The sequence below is a fragment of the Myotis lucifugus genome, unplaced genomic scaffold (assembly GCF_000147115.1).
Source record: "Myotis lucifugus unplaced genomic scaffold, Myoluc2.0 scaffold_85, whole genome shotgun sequence".
NCBI classification, from domain to species: domain Eukaryota; kingdom Metazoa; phylum Chordata; class Mammalia; order Chiroptera; family Vespertilionidae; genus Myotis; species Myotis lucifugus.
This window is the reverse complement of record NW_005871133.1, coordinates 2,087,765-2,105,746: the sequence shown is the minus strand read 5'-3', so window position 1 is coordinate 2,105,746 and position 17,982 is coordinate 2,087,765. Positions and strand designations below refer to the sequence as shown.

Sequence of the window (17,982 nt, the reverse complement as noted above, 5' to 3'; positions counted from 1 at the left end):
TGCCACTCTAACCATTGAGAAACACAAACCAGGGCAGATCCTAATGTTTTTAAAACTCCCAGGTGGGTAATATCCTCATGGGCCTTAGAGACACTCAAGTATCACAAAACCAGAGATGTCATTTCTGCCTTTTACACCAGCCCTGGAGGGGTTCTTCAGAAGTCTGTGGTACGTGTGATGTGTTGATGTGTTCCAGGTAGGAATGTCCCAATTAGAACCCAAATGCTGGGCGAAAGGCAGGAACAGAAATGTTTGACCAAATACAACAGGCTAATTTTTAAGTTGATAATTTTGTATGGGCCGAGAAGGATGTAATAAATATCCAAATGGCTATTGGCAGAAAAAAGGTTCTCCACCCCTGGTGTAAAGGATGAGAGGGGAAGCGTGCAGGAGCTGAAGTGCTCACATAAACTAGTTCCAGCCGAGTGGTTCTGCAGTGTGCAACACACACACACACACACACACACACACACACACACACACACTACATTGTCAGGGTAAAATACCCACACTTTGTCAGGGTAAATGCTAAGACCATACAGTTTTCAGCACTTTATTGACATACGGTAAGACTGTCTTAGAGCTATGAAATAAAACTCCGTTTCCAATGTTGGAAAATCAGAGTACCAGTGAACTCTTTCGTCTTTCTTTGTTAGGGGAGGGTGGAAACAGAGCATCTCCTCTGCACTTAACAGAAGGTCTCAGTGCGATAGGGGGATACTGGCATCGTTAGGAAGGCAAAAGGCGAAAGCAACATTCAGTTTCTGGGACAGACATCACCTGTCCTCTGTCCTCAAACTAATTCCCAGCGGAAGTTCGCCAGAAGTCCCGAGGAGCAGATCCAGGCCCTCGAGCCCCAAGGGGTCTCCTGTTTCTGACTCATTTTGGTGGCTCCCAGAGCAGCAAAAAGCAGAGTGCATTTGCTTGGTCTTTTGAAGAGCAGGGAAACGAGTGATGGCCACCTCGTCCGACAGCAGTGAGCACAGCCTTCACTGAGCCCTGTCCAGTAGTTAAAAGGAGACACGAGGAGGCCAAGTTAGACCTGCCCCTGCCTTAGCTTGTACCCAGTTGGGCTTACAGTCCAGTGTGAGGAAGAGCAGCTTCGATCTCAGCAGGGAGAGCTCCTGTCCTACAAAGAGGAGCTGCCGCCCCGGAGGGCAGGGGCACTGCAGGGCACCTACTCATGGGCAGCAGGGGAGGGAAAGGCCTCCGCTCCTTTCCCTCCAGCCCTGCCACCCCCTTTCCCATCTGCGAAAGGAAGCCTAGTTTTAGTGAGTTCTAGGCTTTTGTCAGAGTTGGGGTGAACGGGAAATTTTGGTCCTCAGGATTTGAGGATGTTGGGAAAACTTCAAGTATAAATCCCCACATAAGGACCGTATACAGTATACAACAGATTCGCCTCCCCGGGGGTGCCAGTGGGGAAAGCTGTGACGTACGGCACTGACGCCCTCAGGAACCAGACCTCCCTGTCTGTCTAGAAGCATGCAGAATCCAGCGCTCATACTTTTGTGGGGGAAAAAAAACAGTGGTTTTTATACTGGGCCTGGCTTTTTAAAAGTTGGGCCCTGAAACATAAGGCACCTAGAGAATAGAGGCTTCGTGGACACTGAAGTACACACTTCACAGAACAAACCAGGGCGGGCTGGGGAGGGTGCTGGACCCATCACAGTAGTGTCATGCCTCAGGATTCGCATCTCCAACCCCAGAGGCACCAGGTGGCGGGGACAGGGGCAGGAGAAATATTCACAGCAACGTTGGCCCCTTGGCAGCCCGTGGAAGAGAAGCAAAGAGCTGTTGTCCAGCCAGTTCCCATGGCTGGTGGGCAGCAGGTGGCTTGGTGGGTGTGTTCACAGTTATGGAGCAATGGCTCATGTAGCTGGCCATGAGGAGAGTAGCCTCTGCAATCTAAGGAGACAACAGAGAAATGAAGGACATGAACTAGCCTTGGCTCGAATACTGGCTTTCTCTCTCACTAGCTGTTATACAGGGCACATAACCTTCTTGGGCTTCAGTTCCTTTCTCTTAAAATACCCACCTGGGAGAAATCGTCTAAAGGGGGTCATTACTGTGCGGTTCAGAGGCCCAATGAAATGGGCGCCTATTGGCCTGGAGGTCCTGTGAGACGCACAGTACCCCCGAGAACAGGCGGCACTTCCTCTCTAGCTAGCTCCAAGCTGGGGCAGGGGGCCTCCCTGGAGCAAAGGGCCCGCATATCTTCTCCTTTGGCAGGGGTGTGTTAAAAGGAGGAGGAGATCTGGCAATCTCCAGCTTTAGGATCAAAGCGACAGGGTTTCCAGGGAACTCTCGGAGTCAGGAACCTATAAATGAGGACTTAGGTTTCTGAGTCTTTGTAATTCTTACATTTGCTAGTCAACATTTCCTGTACTGAGTGGGAATAAAGCCCTTAAGGCAAAAGAGGTCTTTGGGCGGAATTAAGACCTGGAGGACAGGGGAGCATGTGCAGACTGTCCCACTTGAGGACTAGTGTTGGGACAGCAGAGCCCAGGACAAGGTGAGAACATCTTGAAGGGGCAGCTGCCCTGGTCCTGCTGCAAGGAGAACAGCGAGTGAGCACCCAACTCCAGCCTGCATGGCGCGGAGGCTTGAGAGCAGGAAAGATCATGTGAAGGGCACAGAGTAGCTGGGCCTGAGTGAGTGCCCTCCCTAGCCAGCCCTCACTGTCTGCCCAGCAGTGACTGCCGAGCAACTCCACCGGAGCCCTTTGGAGCCATGATCATAGACAAGACCGAGTTTCCTTTGGGGCAGGGCTCTTCAGGAGACGGTCACAACCCTAGCTTCCTTTCTCAGCTCCAAGTCCACCTCTTCCTACATTACAGGTCAGAGTAAAATGTTTCAGGAGCTCTCAGACCCACCTTGGGAGCAGCCATCCGGAAGGTCAGCTTTTCAATGTGGCCTTTTCCAGAGCTCTGGTCTGGAATGGATCTAATCACAAGCATGAAGTCGTCCCGGCAGCCACCAAAGGTCGTCACTGAAGAGTAGGGGTAGGTGACACGCACTTGCTGTGGGAAAGAGCTGGTTAGTCCTGGGGAAACTTTCCCCCTGCCTCCGAGCTAGGAACCAGCATCCCGTCTCTTCTGAGCACAGGGAGCTTAACCAGGAAAGAACTCCGCAGTGGTCATAATCTGGAGATACACATCTCCGATGTCTACATGCTGTGTCTAGACTAGAGAACAGCAGTGCTTGGGCAGGGGGTAGGGAGAGGGGGGCATGGTCACTTCACTCAGGCTTTTGAGTCCAGAGAGAAGAAAAGACTATTCAGGAGAAGGAGGGGATCGGGGAGCCAGCCCTCCTTCCTTACCATCGTGTTGTGGTCCAGGATGCTGACACCATCCTCATTCACAGCAATCCACACCAGAGGGTTCTCCTTGGAAGACAGCGGCACAGGCTGTGGAAACAGGAAAACCCCATCAGACACATCCACAGCGATGGATTCTGAACCATGAGAGCTTTGTTAGGAAGGCACACGCAGGGATCTGCTAGGCAGTGATTTCCAACCTTTTCCTTATCTTGGAAAACAAAAGAAGGCATTTGTGCAGCATGCTGGAGTGCACAGGAGGCATCTGGCTTTGGGGCTCTGGCTACCTACTAACAATCGCAAGCGGGAGGAGATCACAGCCTATCCTGCCACAGCCCATCGACTGGGAAGCTCTGTGCGCAGAATAGAGCATCCCTGGCTGCTCTGTCATGGGTGTGGGGAACAGACTGTTTCCTCCCAGCTCTGACACTGACAGCCCTCCACCCACAGTCTTTCCCAGCTGGAGTGCATCTTGCTTCAATCAATTTCACAGGGACTGTAAAAGAAACAGGAAAGCAAAATGCAGTCTTATGGGCGACAGACCCTACCAGTAAGAAAAGTGGCCATTTAGTGGACAATTCCTGGAACAACTATTTTCGCTGCCAGCGCTGCAGTAGGGCAATCCCCAAAAGGCTGGGGAGGTAGGCATGTCACCTTTTTCAGTAGCTTTCTCCAACTTCCCATACCAAGTGGGACCCCGTGTTATATGCCCTTATAACTAGCTGATCCTATCTTTTTCCCCCCAGGATAGCATTGAGAAAGAAGTCAATAAAGGAAAGATGTGGGACACCCAGAAAGAATCCTGGCCCCAAAGCAATGAATCACAACTGCTCTGGACCATGGAATGGGGAGTAGGTCAGAAATGGGTGGAAAGATAGTGACCCATGGTGGTTGCTAGTTTGCAGGCAGGCACTGCAGACTAGACTCAAACATGATTAGGGACAATAACTCCAAGAGATACTTAGGGCATTCCTGAGGGCGTGGTCACCACTCCTTCCACTAGAAACCACTTGCACTTACCTGAGCAGCAAAGAGCTTAGCACCAAAGAAGGGCCATTTCCGGGCCACGGTCAGGTAGATGCGGATGCACTCGGGAGGGGAGCAGCCTTGCAGTGCTGCCCACTTTGTGGTCAGCTGATCTACTAGGTGCCTGGATTGGACAGATGGAGAGAAATGGTGCTGGTGAAGTGCCAACATGTTCCCATGGCAGCTCTGAGACCTCCCCAAGTCCACAGCCTGCCGCGACCCTTTAATACAGTTCCTCATGTTGTGGTGACCCCCAATTTCATTGTTACAAATTGAACATAATTAAAGCATAGTGATTAATCACAAAAACACTATGTAATTATATATGTGTTTTCCGATGGTCTTAGATATGTGTTTTCCGATGGTCGCGACCCACAGGTTGAGAACCACTGCCGTAAGACCTGGTAGCCTACCTCAGCTGTTCAGTGGGTGTCCCGTATCGGTAGCGCCTGGGGTAGAACCTGTCTAGCACCTGCTGTAGGTGGTGCTGAGCCTTGGAAGGGGGTGTGCCCCCAGGGCTTGGCGAGAGATGCCTCTCCAAGTCCCCAAACTCTACCTGTGATAGAAACACATGGAAGCACAAGTCAAGAATATGGACATGGTGGGGGTGGTATGGGCGTAGTGGTGAGGGTGGGCTGTTGAGAAAGGTGTAATAAACCCTTTTTTTCATAACTTTACTGGGGAGGTGTAAATGGATGTGAAAAAACACTTCTTGTGAACTGGCCTTTTTTATCCAGTTTCACAGACACTAGAGATAAATAAACAACCTTAGGGTCCTGGAATATTAGAGATTATCTAGTCCAACTTTCATTTTCCAGCTGAGGTTAGGTGCCTTAACCAAAGACACAGTTAATTAGGGGCAAACAGGGAAAACAATGTAGAAATTCTGGCTTCCAATCCAAAAATATGGGACATAGGATTGAAGATGCTACAGATCCTAGAGTACAGCAGGTCCTTGAAGAACAGTTTTGTTCAATGTCATTTCATTATAATGTTGATGAGATGTTTTGCTTAAAGCTGTAGAACAAGTTGACGATGCTAAGTGAGGACTGACTTAACTGTATAGCAGAGAGTTCCAAATGTGGCCTTTGGAGTCAGACACCTGGCTCAAATCCCAACTCTGCCACTTACCAGCTTTGTAATGCTGGTCAGGTTACTTAAACTCTCTGAGCTTCAATATCCTCACCTATTATGTGGGGATGAGAACTAAATGAGATAATATATCCTATATAATAAAAGGCTAATATGCAAATCGAATGGCGGAACAACCAGTCGCTATGACATGCACTGACCACCAGGGGGCAGACACTCAACACAGGAGCTGCCCCCTGGTGGTCAGTGCGCTCCCACAGGGGGAGTACCGCTCAGCCAGAAGCCGGGCTCATGGCTGGCGAGTGCAGCAGTGGTGGTGGGAGCCTCTCCTGCCTCCGCGGCAGCACTAAGTATGTCCAACTGCTGGCTTAGGCCCACTCCTTGCCTAAGCCATCAGTCGGACATCCCCCGAAGGCTCCTGGACTGTGAGAGGGTGCAGACCGGGCTGAGGGACCCACCCCAAGTGCACAAATCTCGTGTACCAGGCCTGAGTATAAGTGGGCCTAAACCAGCAGTCAGACATCCCCTGAGCACTCCTGGACTGCAAGAGGGTGCAGGCTGGGCTAAGGGACCCCCCCAAGTGCACGAATCTTGTGCACTGGGCCTCTAGTACAAAATATTTAGCACAGGGTCCTCTATAGAGTATTTAATACGTGTTTATTATATTAAAGATCAGTTACTAGAGAGAGAGGGAGAGGAGGAGAGGGAGGGACAGAGAGAGGGAAAGAGGGAGAGAAAGATAGAGGAAGACAGACATTGATGTGAGAGGGAAACATCCATCGGCTGCCTCCTGCATGTACCTTCCAGGGATGGAGCCTGCAACCCAAGTATGTGGCCTGTCAGGGAATTGAACCAACAACCTTTTGATACATGGGATGATGCCCAACCAACTGAGCCAGACAGGGCAGGGCTAAAGATCAGCTATTATTATTTCCCCTTCTTTTTCAGCAAGTAGATCTATGGGAACCATACAGGTAACCCAGATACCTTTGGCAAGATGGCCTCCTAAAAGTAACAGGGAGAAGAGTCAAAGTCTGAATGTGTTCCTTTTCTAATTCTAGTTAAAATGTTTGACAGCTTTAAGTACAAATGTTATGGCATACATTCTGTGATATGCATTATTTAAGAACATACTTAGTACAACCCTGTGGGGGTAGGTATGGAGGTATTTTTTTCAGTCCACAGAAATGGAAACTAAAGCACAGACAAGTAAAGTAACGTGGCCAACATCTGAGCTTGAAGTGGCCAGGACTCAAACCCAGGCCTCTGGATTCCCGCCCAGAGATCTGCACACAGCCTGTGTGTACAATGAGGAGCTCTGCTGGGTAAGGAGCCAGGGTCAAGGCCACCCTCTCCTCTGGCACCGCCCACCTGCAGAATCTCCTGCTCCAGCCTGTGTGGCACATTCCACCTGCAAGTCCAAAGGTAGTGCCTGACCCTCCTGATTCCCAAACAGACCCGTACCTGGGCCATCAGGGCAGCCATCTCCAGAGCCAGCTCCTTGTTGACAGGAAACCTCCCGGCCACGATCTCGCCACTGGTCTGGAAGGCAAGCAGCAGACGCTCGCGCTCCGTCTCCCCTTTGACTTGACCCCGAAAGTACAGCCTACAGGGAAGAGGGCGGGAAGCCAGGTCAGCTGGGATCCCAAAAGGACGAGGTCATCTTGGCATCTGTTTATCTTGACTTTCAAAGAAAGAAATGACTCTTTTTATACCATTTCTAAGCCTATTTTTTATTGCCTCCAAAATATTTAAGCAAGCATGCCACAGAGCCCATAGTTTTCATGGCAACAGTAGCGTGTGGTTAATTCTGGATACACCATTAGACTTACGGGATTTGGTGAAGGGATCTGGTACCAGGAATCACAACTTATTAGGGAACTGGATGAGTTAAGCCAAGAGACTAATGGAAACTATTTGCCTGGAGACATAGCTGGGATGGAATTTTCTTACTCAAATTGGTAAAAAGTCAGGATGCCTACTTCTGTATTCCCTGGAATTGGTATAGGAGCAATTTGTTTCTAGCCTTAAATTTAGTGCTCATACAAAATCTCCCTCTCCCAAGGTAACACATGCAGCCATCTCATGAGGTTGGTCTGTTTTCTTGGTATGTTTGTGTGTGTGTAAGCATGCATGTGTGTGTACATGCAGTATAGGGACTGAGAGCTGAGCTGCCCAGTCGGCCTGGCTCCCCAGCTAATGAGCACCATGCGGTGCTGTATCTGTGGGCCTCCTGCCTGTGCACCCCAGGCGCAGCCCTCACGCCTGGCCCCACCCTTGGGCGTGCTCAGGACCTGCTCTTGTACATCAGCCTCACGTCACGCGTGCCACCCTTAGACTTCCTGGAGTGCAGCTCCTTCAGGGCTTGTTCCCACTTGGAAATGGCATCGCAGAGCTTGAAGAGGCAAAGACAAAAGTCAGAAAAGGTGAGGGGTATGAGGTCCAGGCAGGGCTGGCCTCGGGCAGAGCAGCAGGGCAGAGTGGAGTGACTGTCCTCCATGGGAGGATGGCCTACGGGGCCAGGACCCCAGGTGCCTGCGCTTCCTCACAGACTTGGCATGAGCAGCAAAGCAAAGCTTCCCTTACTGGCCTTAACATCTGAGCGCCCCCGCACCCTGAGGCAAGGCAGGCCCCAGTCAAAAACCATGGCCTCACATCACCAGCTCCCATTCCATCCCACCCCACTCTCTTCAGCAAATACGCCCAGAGGCCTGCTGTGTAGCAAAGCCTTGGAGATGCCCGACATTTACAGAGAAGGCATGTAGCACAGTGTTCCCGGCAATGGTACAGGACTAGAGGCCTTTGTCCTGCTGCCATAAAGAAAGCAGACGGACCCAAACCCTCACACTCATCAAGTGCTACAGCACATTCCCTCAAACACTTAACACACGCCATGGCTCTAATCTCAGACCACAATACAAGACAGGTCCTCAGTCCCATTCAAGAGCCTTTCATACCCAAGTACCATAAGGACCTACTTCCTAAAACTGTGGCTGAACCTGTAGGCACAGCATAGGCCTGGCAGACACAACATCCAGGGACTCTGGGCATGCAGGTGCCCACCCGTGTCCCTGTGTGCCTGTGTGCGCGCGTGTGCGTGAAACCGGCAGGCTCGGTCAGGCTGCTGCTGAGAAGCTCCTCCGGTCCCTCCCACACCAGCTGAGCAGCAGCTTGCCCTGGATGCTGACAGCCACCCCAGGGAGAGAGGGACACAGAGCTCTTCTCTCCAGAGACAAGAGCACAAACATCTTTTCTCGGCTCACACGGGTCCGTTTTAGGATGGCATAGAAGCGGGGGCACCTTTGGCTCAGCACCAAGCAGGCTGTGACACAGCCAGACACCCAGCAGAGCAGGCTTTTCCCCACCAAAACCCCGAAGCCAGGCGGTGGGACAGTGGGGCTCAGGGCTCAGCGGGGAGGCCGTCACCTTGACTCTCCCCTGCAGGCAGTGTTCCACGGCCCGGCCAGACGGATCGTCTGTGAAGAGGGCAAAGCCGGAGTGGGACGGATTTCTCATGCCTGTCTCCTGGTTCAGCCGCTGGAGGAACTCATCAACTGTGGAGGAGCCGTCGAAGCCCACCACCTGCAGGGGAGAGGACAGCCCCAAGGGGACTTGCTGAGGGACGCCCACTAGGGCTCGCGGAGGGGTCTGCGTCCAGAGGTGGGAAGGCTTGCCTAGAAGGAGCAAGGGCGGGTGCAAGGGCCAAGGAGATGTCCGTTCTGTATTCATACTCGAGGGTGCATGCCTCAGGGATGAGCCCGCCCACTGGAGACGAACCCGAAATAAGCTCTGTGTGCCCTTTACTCTCGCTTTTTGGGAGGCCCTTTCATGCCATCTTCTTGGTCAGTGTCTCAGTTTCTTGTTCACAGATGGATTCAAAGGTGTACTTCCAGGACATCAAATAGTGGAGCGCTTTTGCGATTCAAGCTCCTCTCTCCTGCCACACTGGCACTAACCCCCACTCCCACCCCGAAGTCCCAGGCCCATTCTTTTGCTGGTTTGCTTGCCAAGAATCTGCCAATCCTAGGAGGCTTAGCACCCGCCTGGCCCTAAGGTGCTCCCCTCTGGAAGGGACTCAGGACAGGGCACACGCCCGCCCTCACCTGGTAGGTCCCGTTGGCGAAGTGCACGGGGATGCTGAAGGGCAAGGAGTGGTGGAAGGGGTTCCGCAGCAGGATGGACATCACTTCCGTGCGCGACGGCCTGGCTTCCCGCTCCCCAGTCTGCAGGGTCCGCTCCACTGCCCGCTGGCAGTAGGTGGCATACTGGCCAGTTTCATTTCTAAAAAGACAGGTGAGGAAGAAGGGAATACCACGGAATCCACATCTCCCTGCCACCTTGGTTCCCAGCCCAGACCTGGCCAGGACCACGTCAGCCGCTGAGGCAGGCTGTGAGCCAAGCCCTGAAGACGGGCGTGGGGTATTAATTTGCCATTTAGGGCCTATATGAACATGGCAACAGAGAATGACACTTTGGGAATAATCCGGAGGCAACAGCCCCCACAAAACATCCATGCACACGTGAACTGGTGTGCAGAAGCCCAGGCCTGCCCAGACCTCCACGTGTGTGTTTGTGTTTACAGCCATCGGTGAAGCCCCCATGGCCACCGAGCAAGTCTCAGAGGGTGGGGGGATCTGACCCCGGTTTCCCTGTGACACTGAATCATGCCACAGCGGGAGTGAAGGGGCAGCGGGGAAACGGCGCTCACTCACCTGGGGTCTGCGTGGCGCTGGAGCTGCTGTTTGATGTACCAGAGGAAGTGGTGCTGGGGCAGGAAGAGTGGGGCGCACAGAGCCAGGAGCTGCCAGCACTGCAGGGCACAGGCAGCGCCGAGTGAATGCTGGGCCTGCAGGCCCCGCCTCAGGGCCCTGAGCGACAGAGCCTTCGGCACTCTCTCCAAACCCAAACCGGGGCCCCACCTTCTCTGGGTACCAAAGCCAACCTGGTCAGGCTTTGACCAGAACAGCAGTCGCACAAGCTGACGGCACACAGACCTCATCCAAAGGGGCACAGGGAGGGCAGCTGTGCCGAGGCGGCTCTGAGCATGCCCACTGGCTACCAGGCTCAGGATACCTGCGTAGTCACCTCCTCCCGTTTCCCGCTCCTGGGCAGCCCTGGGCGATGGCTCCTGTCCGCTCGTCACCGGGGAGCCCCTACCTGCGTGAGGGAGTACTTCTGAGGCGGGCGGCAGCTGGTCTGCTTCATGAGTTGGCAGTAGATCTCGCTCTGCAGTTCAGGGTGAACCAGGCAGACCTGCAGGGCCCTCTGGACCAGGGACACGTGGTAGTCTACCGAGGCGGCTTCCACGGGCACGTTGATGAAGAGCTGGCAACACTGGCAGGGACATGACAGAGGGCACTGGCAGGTGTGGAGACAATGGACAGCCTGGGCCGCCCAGGACTCGGCGGGGGTGGGGGGTGGGGGTGGGGCTTGTTCACAGGGAGAATGTTTCTAAGAGGGAGCACTGCCTGGGAGCACTATGCTTGCGGGGAAGGCTACCTCGGGCTAGAATCTTTCCTTCTTTAAATGTTTCTATTACAGCCGAAACCGGTTTGGCTCAGTGGATAGAGCGGCGGCCTGCGGACTGAAAGGTCCCAGGTTCGATTCCGGTCAAGGGCATGTACCTGGGTTGCCGGCACATCCCCAGTAGGAGATGTGCAGGAGGCAGCTGATCGATGTTTCTCTCTCATCGATGCTTCTCTCTCATCGATGTTTCTAGCTCTCTATCTCTCTCCCTTCCTCTCTGTAAAAAATCAATAAAATATATTTAAAAAAAATGTTTCTATTACATAAGCAAGACATATTCCTTTTCTAGAAAGAGAATATTCGAGACAGGCACAAAGAGCATTCTAAAAGAGGCCAGAATCCCTCAGGTTCAGAAACAGCACAGGCCTGCCTTTTCCTGTCCAGCTTCACAGGCTCCCCCAGGCTCGGGAATGAAGGCCCAGAGCTTCTGCCTCCCTGTCCTACAGGACGTGGTGGGGACCCTGTGAGACTCCGCCCCCTCCTCTGAGATCCTTCTGTGGGCCACCCCCTAACTGCCTGTTCTCACCATGGGGGGCAGAACTCGTGGGGCAGAGCCTGGGCACATGGCGAGAGCGCCCCGCCTGTGGGTGGGCCTGGGCTCCGCTCCCACTTTACCTTGAAGAGCTTGAGGGCCTCAGTCTGCAGGGCCTCGGAGGGCAGGGTGGTGAGGGACGTGTACAGCCCGTCTTTGCTGTAGCACAGCATGGGGTGCCTCCAGAGGGGCGAGTCTGCCAAGGCACAGCAGCGGAGAGCAGCAGCCGTTACTCCTGGGCGGGAACTCTCCTCCCAACCCACCCCTCTGATCTGCGGGGAAGACGAGGGTCTAACTGTCTGGGGCCCACGGTGGTGCTGGGCTTACATCTAGAGTGTGGGGCTCACAAGCACAGCTCACAGGAAGGCGGCTACTGCTCTGCTCGTGGGGCTGCCCCAGGGCGAGTGTGCGAGGCGTGGGCATCTGAGTGCAAGCCTGTGTGTGCAGGGGAGGCCCGGCCCGCAGGGTCAGGCCTGGACGGAGGGGTGTGTATCAGCCTGGAATAAACGAGCTGTGGCACTGAGGGGAGGGGGGTGTGGTGTGTGCTGTCAGTCCTCCGGCTCCTCAGAATCAGTAGCAAAATAAAGACCCAGGGACCCAGGCTTAGGTGAGGCTTTGCTAATTACAACTCTCACTATAGATTCGCCAGCCACCTCCTTCATCAGTCCTCTCCCCAACAAAGCTGCAGGGGAACAAAGTAAAACATTGGCCCAGGCCACTGGGCAGTCTGAGGGGTCACCTCAGTGCCTTCATCGGAGACAGGGGCCCTGGAGCTTGGGGTGGGGATGCCCTTCTGCGGCTCCGGCGGTTTTAAAACAGCATCAGGGTCCAGTAGTGCTTTCTTTGGGTTCCTGACCAACAATTCCCCAGCCACCGCCCTGCAGCCCAGGCGGGACGGCCCTGCTTGCCTTACCTGGGTCTCCCTCAGCATCCATCAGCTTGCCAATGAGCTGCTCATAGGCGGTCCCCACCTTGGCGCTGCTGCCCCCTGTGGCCACAGTGAGATGATACAGCCACGTGTCCTGGAAGAGGACAGAAGGCCGTCTGCTGGGGCTGGGTGGGGAAATGGGGCAAGAGCTCCCAGGGGCTTCCTTGAAGGGGTCACGCCCAGGTGGGGCTCAGCTGGCTTGGTGAGCAGAAGTCCGGGCCACCTGTGTCTGAGAGGAAAGACCTGGGATCGAGTGAACACGAACCCAGGTTTCTAAGGTTGTGGTTCTACCTCAGGGAAGACGGGGGGGGGGGGGGCATAGGTCCAAGCGTGGCCTCGGGGCCCAGCCCGCCCTTGCCTTCTCATGCTTGGTGCCAATGAGGAGGTAGGTGGGGCTGTGCTCCGGAGGTTGGATCACCAGGGTGCAGTGGGAGGAGAGCAGCCGCCCGGTTCCTCCGGCCTCGTAGTCCTCATCTGAGTCGCAGGATCGGTCGACTTCCTCTACGTGTGCGTCCTGCACAGGCAGGTGGCCCAGGGGTCGCTGCAGACATGAGGCTTCCGTGAATGGGAGAGCGAGAGCGGGGGGGGGGGGGGGACACACACACGTACAGACGACAACAGGGGATTCCTCTCTTGGAACCCTCGGGCCTGCAGGGCGGGAATTGTGCGTGAAGACAGATACAGGAGGAAGGGGGACAAGAGCTCACTGGCTGCCTGCTGGGGGAAATGTGGCCTGACCCCACCGTGCCAGGTCCATGCTCTGCAGAGGGAGCCCGCCAGCTGGCTTTGCACTGGCTGTGGTGTTATGGGGTAGAAGGGAAAGTGGAGCCCCAGGAATAGGGTCTGGGGGGAGAGAGAGCGGTGCTGTCGGAGGCCGGGAGTACCTTGTCCTCGTGGCTCCGATAGTAGTAGAAGGTTCTCCCGACGAGAGCGCACCAGACCAGCTTGGAGTGGCCATGCTTTACCTGTGAGGCAGAAACGAGCCGGCATCACCAGAAGCAGGGGGCCCCGAAGTAAATCCGGGCCTGGCCAAGGGAAGCCACAGGGAGGCAGACGTCAAAGCCCCTGGTCAAGCTCAGGTCCTCAGTGGAGACCCCCAGACTCCCCGAGGGAACCAGCCCTTTCACAGCGCAGGCCGCAGTGGGCCCCAGGGCATGCCCCGTCCAGGCCAATGGGGGTCCTGTCCCAGGAATGTGACAGGGAAGAACCTGTGTTAGCAGAGGCTAGAGTGGTAGGAAAGCTGAGAGGAAGGGAAGGGCAGGGAGGCCAGTGTAAATGGTGTGGTGACCGCAGGCGCACACAGAGGGGACTGAATGGGACACAGAGGCAGAGAGAGCTGCGAGCACCCACTGAGCGCGCTCCGACAAGCTGCCCTGCCTCCTGGCGGCTTTGGGTCCAGTTCCCATGCTTCCTTGTTAATGTCCCCTCTTACTTGGGGTTAACATGTGCTTCTCCGCTCTTTGCAGCCAGAAGAGCCCTCACTAAAACGTCTTCAGGGCAGGCCTGGGATAGTATACGTTTTTAAGTGGCCACACCTACCTCGCGTAGGTCCCAGCTTCCCACTATTCATACTGGTGGGTTCAGGTTGGGGTGGGGGACCCCTAATGACCTCAAAATGGGCACATTCCTCAGTCTTGAGAAGAGCTGTTGTTCTAACAGCCGACCGTGTTTCCAGGGAACCATTCCCCATCCCTGTGTGGTCAGACCGTGTTTGAGGCCAACCAGCTAATCCCTGTGAGGAAATCCTTGGAGGAGCTGTGGATCAGGAGGGGGCCCAGCGCCCCTTGGCACTCCCGCTCCTGAATCCCGACTCTCAGAAGGCCCACCTTCCTCCCCCGCCAGCCGCAGCCATACCTTGGTCAGCCAGCCCTTCACGGTGGGCTTGGTGCCCCCCTGAGGCAGGGCTGGTGGCCCAAGGGCCTGGACCTTCAGCAGCCTCTGCAGCACTCGGATCCACTCCTCCAGCAGGCAGGGCGAGTCGGCCGTCAGGTAATAGGTTTTCTTCTCAGAGATGAGCTGTGCAGGAGGGGGCCGGGGCGGGGCCGGGAGACAGGAGGTAGAATAACAGAACTGGCTCTGGGTGGCACAAACTCCAGCGCCCACTGGCCTCCTGCTCCCCACCCTGGTACTCGCCCCTCCTTCTCCTCCTCGTCTTGCTCTCCCTGTCTCTCCTTCCTTCACTCTCACATTCTGTGTCCTCTTCCTTCCTCGGACTCACCGATTAGGGTCACACCCAAGTGTCTTTCACTCACGCCCGTGTGGCCCCACCTCTGTCACCATCACAGCCACATCCAAACCAGCACCTCTCTGCCTACGATTCTAGCTGTTAGGACCCTGCTCACCTGGAAGGTCTGTGCACCCTCCTCTCGAACAATCTGGCAACGGGAGTTCAGTTCCACTTGGCCTTGAGGTTTCCGGATGATATCACTCTGTAAAGAAAGGCATGATCTCACTCTAGGGCGGTGGTTCTCAACCTTCTGGCCCTTTAAATACAGTTCCTCATGTTGTGACCCAACCATAAAATTATTTTCGTTGCTACTTCGTAACTGTAATGTTGCTACTGTTATGGGTCGTAATGTAAATATCTGATATGCAGGATGGTCTTAGGCGACCCACAGGTTGAGAACCGCTGCTCTAGGTCATGGCTAAGGAGAAAGTGATTCCACGCTTTCCCGGGCTATGCATGGCGGGTAACGTGTTGTGCGCCCTGGTTCTAGCCAAATGGAGCAATGGTCAGACATGGGTCCCTCGGACCCAGCTCAAAAAGTGTAGATTGAGCCTTTACTTCTTTCCTTTTTAAAAAAAATTTTAAAAATACTTTAAATTACAGTTTATAGTAGGTCCTCGGGTTATGCTGGAGATCCGTTCCTACGGTGCGACTTAACGATTTAGCCGTAAGTCAGAACCCACCTACATAAGCACCTACGTCACTCACATGGAGCACATACACAGCAGTAATGAAGTGAAACAGTTAAAAAAATTTAAAAGATAACAATTCCTGACCTTTACTTGTGGTAAATAAATAATAAAAAACGTAAAGCACCTATGTACATACGTCGAAATGACCGAACTTTTTTTTTATAAATAAATGGGAGATGGTGACGTAACCACGAAACGATGTACGTCAAGTCCGACGTAACCGAGGCCTGTCTGTGCAGTCAATATTATTCTGTATTAGTTTCAGGTGTACAGCACAGTTAGGCAATCACAGACCTCACAAGGTGTCCTGCTGACATTTCCAGTCCCACCTGGCACCACACACCGCTATTACAATATCACTATTCTCCCTAGGCCAGTGGTCGGCAAACTGCGGCTCGGCAAACCATGGCTCGAGAGCCACATGCGGCTCTCTGGCCCCTTGAGTGTGGCTCTTCCACAAAATACCGACTTCTATGCATGGGCCACGAAGTTTCAATCGCACTGTATGTGCGCGCCCACACGTGGTATTTTGTGGAAGAGCCGCACTCAAGGGGCCAGAGAGCCGCATGTGGCTCGCGAGCCGCGGTTTGCCGACCACGGCCCTAGGCTGTACTTTACATCCCTGTGACTGTTTTGTAACGACTAATCTGTACTTCTCAATCCCTTCACCTTTCTTGCCCAGCCCCCTAACTCCCTCCACTCAGGCAACCATCAGTCTGTGCTCTGGATCTTTAACTCTGTTTCTGCTTTGTTTGTTCATTTATATTGTACTTTAGATTCCAAATTTAAGTGAAAACATGTGGTATTTGCCTTTTTCTGACAGACTTAGCATAATACCCTCTAGGTCTACCTATGCTGCCACAAATGGTAAGATTTTGTTCTTTTTAGACCGAGCCTTGAAAATTAGGTCCAAAGCCGCCAATTTATTACTAAGCTATAAAGCCCTTAAATTTTTTCTACTACATCCTTTATATCTAGTGTGGCAAATAAGTGGCTCATATGTCACCATTCCCATTTCCAGTGCCACTGCAGACATTACTAATCGATCAAAGCATGCCTGCCTATTGAGCAATCCAGGCCCAGAATCCTTAACAAGGTGTTTGAGACAGCCACGGCCAATCAACGAGATCTGCACAAGAGACAAGGCCTTTGTGCCCTCCCTGAAACATTAACATTGGTTATTAATCAGGGAGGGCCTGTCAAAATAAGTCCCCATGTCCAAGGCTCCCTAATTCCGAACCGTGTTACGAAGGACGGGGAGGAGGCAATGGGCTCTCCTTTATCAAAAATATGTTTTTATTTTTTTTAGAGAGAGAGGAAGGGAGAGGGAGAGATAGAAACATCAATGATGAGAATCATTGATCGCTGCCTCCTACACACCCCCTACTGGGGATCAAGCCCACAACCGGGCACGTGCCCTCACCGGGAATGGAACCGTGACCTCCTGATTCATGGGTCAATGCTCAACCACTGAGCCACACTGGCCAGGCTGGGCTCGCCTTTTAGAACAGTTCTTTTACAGAACCAGGTAAAAGAAATCGGCTTCTGAAGGAAGGCATGTCCAAGCCACCTCATCTAGCATTGCCTTTGTCTTCTCAGTGCTTGATTTCACTGGGAGAACCAATGACCAGCCTCATGGTCTGTGTGTGGCTCAAAGCCTCTCCCACCTGCCAGACCTCTGCCCTCTGGCATGGGCCACCTGCCCCTCTTCCAGCTCTCCTCACACAGTCCTGGGGCTGGGTGGGGTCCCTCAGACGACAGTCCCGGGGAGGAGGGTCTCACCGGGGACTTGTAGTACAGGATCTGTCCCTGTCTCAGGACAAACCAGCGCCTCTTCCACGTCTTCACCCGGCTGCCCATTTTCAGCAGGTAGCCTGACTTCTCCAGCGACTCCTGCCGGGTGGAAGGGTGCAGAGGGGGAGGGCGAAGAGGGGGACTCACTGAGGTGTGGACGTCACACAGGCCCACGTGGCCCAGTTGAGTCACTGCTCTGTCACCAGTTAGAAAAACAAGACTGAGTGCCTACTGTGCGTATTTTCGGGGCACTGTGTCCCGCTAAGGGTTCAGAGAGGACTACATCAAACATGGGTGGGCCTGCTGGGGGAGAGTCCTGCTGGCCGGGGGGCACACCTGACCACGAGCAGGCGGCAGGTCAGGGGCTGCACAAGGGAGAGGCTGGCCGGGGGAGGGGCCTTCAGGAAAGGGCTGAACTGGCTTTGAGGTCAGCCTTTCCCTCACAGATGAGCCAGGAGGAGGAGGACGGCCACTGAGGCAGCAGGGAAGCGAGAGGTTTAGGGGACAGTGGGCACATCCAGCAGGCTGGGGCGGAGGGTTCGGGGAGGGGGAGATTCAGACAGGGCAGCTCGGTGGTGTGGAGCAAGGGCTGGGGACGGGATCTGGCTTTACTGCTGGCTCCGGAGTAGCATGGCTCTGAGCCTCAGGCTTCTCATCCACAAAATGGGGTAACAATCCTGAGAGGATGTGAGGACCACTGAGACAGTACATGTACAGCACGGAGCACGGTGCCTGGCACACGGTAAGGACTCAGGAAATGTTAGCTCCCAGCATCCCAGCGTCAGCGTGGAGCTAAAACGTAGGGGCTATGTGTAACCCCTGGGGCTCGGTGGGCCACAGTGTGCTGAG

The 17,982-nt window shown here is 54.1% G+C and overlaps 1 protein-coding gene across 1 annotated transcript in view; it reads right to left on the bottom strand.

Moving 5' to 3' along the window:
* Window positions 1–537: 537 nt before the first annotated feature.
* The window catches only part of PLEKHH1 (pleckstrin homology, MyTH4 and FERM domain containing H1), a 53,584-nt gene continuing 36,139 nt past the window's right edge, over window positions 538–17,982 (bottom strand). Inside the window, 18 exon segments of the mRNA XM_023755850.1 lie at window positions 538–1,905; window positions 2,874–3,020; window positions 3,320–3,406; window positions 4,337–4,466; window positions 4,756–4,898; window positions 6,899–7,040; window positions 7,729–7,829; window positions 8,861–9,016; window positions 9,538–9,715; window positions 10,147–10,244; window positions 10,592–10,768; window positions 11,576–11,688; window positions 12,406–12,514; window positions 12,779–12,961; window positions 13,305–13,385; window positions 14,275–14,436; window positions 14,763–14,849; window positions 17,122–17,232. Of these exon segments, the coding sequence (XP_023611618.1) occupies window positions 1,744–1,905; window positions 2,874–3,020; window positions 3,320–3,406; window positions 4,337–4,466; window positions 4,756–4,898; window positions 6,899–7,040; window positions 7,729–7,829; window positions 8,861–9,016; window positions 9,538–9,715; window positions 10,147–10,244; window positions 10,592–10,768; window positions 11,576–11,688; window positions 12,406–12,514; window positions 12,779–12,961; window positions 13,305–13,385; window positions 14,275–14,436; window positions 14,763–14,849; window positions 17,122–17,232 (2,367 nt within the window). The 3' untranslated portion in view covers window positions 538–1,743.